Source organism: Anarrhichthys ocellatus, unplaced genomic scaffold, assembly GCF_004355925.1.
Source record: "Anarrhichthys ocellatus isolate YVR2014 unplaced genomic scaffold, GSC_Weel_1.0 scaffold490, whole genome shotgun sequence".
NCBI lineage: Eukaryota > Metazoa > Chordata > Actinopteri > Perciformes > Anarhichadidae > Anarrhichthys > Anarrhichthys ocellatus.
The window spans coordinates 28,870-32,943 of record NW_022280464.1 but is presented as its reverse complement, the minus strand read 5'-3'; the positions used below and the strand labels follow the sequence as shown (position 1 = coordinate 32,943).

Here is a 4,074-nt window from a genome sequence, read left to right as displayed (position 1 = left end):
TTAGACAACAAGACCAACAGTTAGGTTTAGACAACAAAACCAACAGTTAGGTTTAGACAACAAGACCAACAGTTAGGTTTAGACAACAACACCAACAGTTAGGTTTAGACAACAAAACCAACAGTTAGGTTTAGACAACAAAACCAACAGTTAGGTTTAGACAACAACACCAACAGTTAGGTTTAGTCAACTAAACCAACAGTTAGGTTTAGACAACAAAACCAACAGTTAGGTTTAGACAACAAAACCAACAGTTAGGTTTAGACAACAAAACCAACAGTTAGGTTCAGGGTTAATAATTTGTGTGTCCACCACAAAAAAGACTCCTAATTAATATTCATTGGCTTCATTTTCCCTGTACACAATTCCAATAGATTCCATGACTCCTTCACAAAATAACATGATACCGGGCTGGCAGCTCACACCAAAACCATCAGATCAGTAATCGCTGCAGGTATGAGGAGACATATGTGGTTCTTTTTGGTGGGAACTGTCACTTTAGAGTCAGTATGAACACACAGGTCGAGTGTAACATTAAACTGATGAACAGTGTTCAGGTCTCTCTTCAAATGACACGTCAGTCCCCTCCGTCGGGCACGCGCTTCCTCGGGCAGAGCATAAAGTGAGCTGCGCGCGCACGGGGCTCAGCAGTGAAGCAACAAGAGGCGGTAGTGAAAGCAGCTCCGGTGAGTTCAGAGAGAACACGCGCACACCGCGGGGTTAACATGAGGTTCGCGCACCTGACCGCGCGGGAAGCGTCTCTTCTCCGGGAGCGCAAGAGGTGACGCGCCCTGAGGGACTTGGTTTGTGTTTGTTACCGGAGAGCATGGCGGAGCTGTGGATCTACAACGCCACGTCCTCGTGGAACCGGTCTGCCGCGGGACAGGACCGCTTCAGCAGCCTGGACTACATCGATGTGCCGGAGGACGGATCTCCGGCCCTGCGCATCCTCATCTCCATCGTGTACTCGGTGGTGTGCGCTGCCGGGCTGGTCGGGAACCTGCTGGTGTTCTTCCTCATGAAGGTGCGCCGCGGCCGGAAGAAACGCTCCAGCATCAACCTGTTCGTCCTCAACCTGGCCATCACGGACTTCCAGTTCGTGCTGACGCTGCCGTTCTGGGCGGTGGACACGGCCCTGGACTTCAGCTGGCCGTTTGGAAACGCCATGTGCAAGATCATCCTCTCCGTGACGGTGATGAACATGTACGCCAGCGTGTTCTTCCTCACCGCCATGAGCGTCACCCGGTACTGGTCAGTGGCCTCGGCGCTGAAGGACCGGACCCGGCGGCGGGTGTGCCCGGTGCGCTGGGTGATCGCCGGGCTCTGGGTCTCTGCCACGGCGGCCTCTTTGCCCACCGCGGTTTTCTCCACGGTGAAGAGCGTGGCCGGGGAGCGGCTGTGCCTGCTGGGCTTCCCGGATGGCCAGTCGTGGCTCGCGCTGTACCACCTCCAGAAGATCCTGGTAGCCTTCGTGTTCCCCATGCTGATCGTCAGCGTGTGCTACCTGCTGCTGCTGCGCTTCGTCCGCCTGCGCAGCATGAACAACAACCAGGTGAAGCGGAGGTCCCGCGTGACGCGCTCGGTCACCATCGTCGTCCTCTCCTTCTTCATCTGCTGGATGCCCAACCACGCCATCACCTTCTGGGGCGTGCTGGTGAAGTTCAACGTGGTCAACTGGGACCGGATGTACTACATGGTGCACACGTACGTGCACCCGGTGACCGTGTGCCTGGCGCACACCAACAGCTGCCTGAACCCGGTGCTGTACTGCCTCATGCGCCGCGAGTTCCGCAAGAAGATGAAGGATCTGTTCTGGAGGATGTCGTCGCCCGGCGGGACGAACAGCTGCCACCTGCGGCCGTTCTCCGGGACGGTGCGAGCGGAGCCGGACGACACGCAGATCGTCATCCCGCTGAACACCTTGGAGACGGAGAACTGCAGACTCTCCGTTCTGACGGACCAGTGCGACACGGACGCGCTGCAGAAGTGAAGCAGACTCTGAAAGAAAACGCAACACTGGTGTGTCTCTTTACGCACATTAAAGTTGCTCTTTGTGCCACAAGTGTTGCTGGAGCTTTGTACCTCCTTTAACCAAACACTACAGGATCCATCTAGGAATGTGCCAAATCCAACGCCAGTACAAAACCATTGAAGGCATCACAGCTGGAGCATTAAATGTGATTGTTGACTTTGCATTAAAGGGATTGTATAGATTTGCATCACAGTTTAAAGGTGTGAAACATAAAATGAGAGAAATAACACTCGTGCGTAAATTGCGCATCCGTGCGTAAAACCATCCTGCTGCGTTTCCCGCTTCTTCTCCGACTGGGCTCTGTCACCACAGTGATGCTGATGTTCTTCTGGTTTTTGGAGGCAGATTTTCTTTGTATACTATAAATGGAGCGCGCGCTGCTTCGCTCTCTAAGGTGCTCTCCGTGCGGACTTCACTGGTTCAGCTGCTGCCTCGAGCTTCATTCTGTGGATTATTAGTGACGTTTCTTCTGTGGCTGCTGTGTAAAATGTTGGAGCTTGAGTAAGTGAATGTATTAAAAAAAAATAGCCAATGCAACCTTAAAAAAACAATGTTTGGAGAATAAAATGTTGAACTGTGTTGACGTTGGTTCCAGGTTTGGTTTGAAGTGTTTCGATGTGTTGGCTGTGATGCGTTCAGGGGTTCATGTGTTGACAAGCCAGCAGCCTCAGCTGGAAACCAAACAGGCTGACTTTCATTCTTTAAAGATGTTTCATTGAGACATTTGAAAGGTTGGATTCTCATGCACGCGTTGTGCACGCGTCACTGCTGAGCTCCTCCACTCTGATTGGCTGTGGACAAACGTGTCCAGTTATGCACCTTTGCAGACTTGAGGTGCAACTGTCAACCAATCGGAGTCCAGAACTACAAATATTGATATTGAACCCTCTGCAAAAAAAAAGACGTTTCACTGAGTTTCAACAATCTGAAAGCATCATAAAGTAAATGTTTACTTTAAACTAGAAAGTGACAATTATGTGTATTGTCTTGATTCATCGTTTGGTACCAGATGTGATACAAATAGTGATTTGTGTTTGTTTTCTTTTCCTAAAACCTAAAATGAAGTTTTCAAAAAGAAATAAGAAAAGATTTTAAGAAGCTAAAAATTACTTTATTTAGTAATCAATTGAGTTTCAAAATAAATAATTTCAGCTTTATGTTATGATCCTATTTTGTTTATTAATACAAATGTTTTTATTTATTTCTTATTGAATCGCTTTGAGATTTGAAATCTATTTTCTGACGTCTCCTCATACGGTTCGATATTTGATCAAAAGTTAATCCTCATTTTTCGTGCTTTTTCCTACAAAATTCCAGTAACACGAGTCAAAATTACGCTTGTTACATGAAAAGTATTTTCAAAATAAACCTCCATTAGTTTTAAGAAAAGATGTCGTTTGAGTTCAAATACAAAATGATTTCACGGGATATCTACGAACTACGTTATGTTTCTTCGGAAAAGTTACGAATGCTGGATGAAAAGTTTCTGAAGGAGTTTGAGGCATAAAAGTATGTTAATGGGTTTATTTTGTTACCTCTATTCCTACATTTGTATTTATCTAAACAGCACAAAATAGTTTCCGTTCATTTCTGTGAAGTTATTAGAGGCTGGTCACGATGTTTGTAGGTATTTCTCATGTTCTGCAGATCTGATGAAGGAAGCGCAGATAAAACATCTGTGATGATGTTTCTTCTGAACGTCGGCTCGTTCTGTCACTTTAAGCAGAAACGTGTCGATCTGCCATCAGCCAATCAGGCGACAGAGCCAGAAACAGACCCGCCCTCACGCTCACAGCAGAAACACTGTTAACTGAACTACACTATAAATAATTATTAAATGTCTTCTTCTGGAGAAACTAAATGTCCTGATTTAACTTTCTGAACCATTTAAAAGACAATTTGTAAACTTGAAGCTTGATGTTAGAAATGCAAAATAAAAATGCTGCTTTCCTCCTGATGTGCTGAAATAAATGTAGACGACATAACGTGTGAGTTTATTTCTGATGAACGTCTGAAAAGAAGCTCAAATAACAACATTTACA

At 46.6% G+C, this 4,074-nt stretch overlaps 1 protein-coding gene across 1 annotated transcript; it reads left to right on the top strand.

The window, feature by feature from the left end:
- Positions 1–662: 662 nt before the first annotated feature.
- LOC116401506 (relaxin-3 receptor 1-like) lies at positions 663–2,871 on the top strand. Its single transcript, XM_031879942.1, has one exon. The coding sequence runs from the start codon at positions 827–829 to the stop codon at positions 1,988–1,990; it is 1,164 nt and encodes a 387-aa protein (XP_031735802.1). The 5' UTR covers positions 663–826; the 3' UTR covers positions 1,991–2,871.
- Positions 2,872–4,074: the final 1,203 nt, after the last annotated feature.

Bases quoted from the DNA above. Each gene is read 5' to 3' on its own strand.
- LOC116401506 (XM_031879942.1), top strand. From the start codon at position 827: ATGGCGGAGCTGTGGATCTACAACGCCACGTCCTCGTGGAACCGGTCT.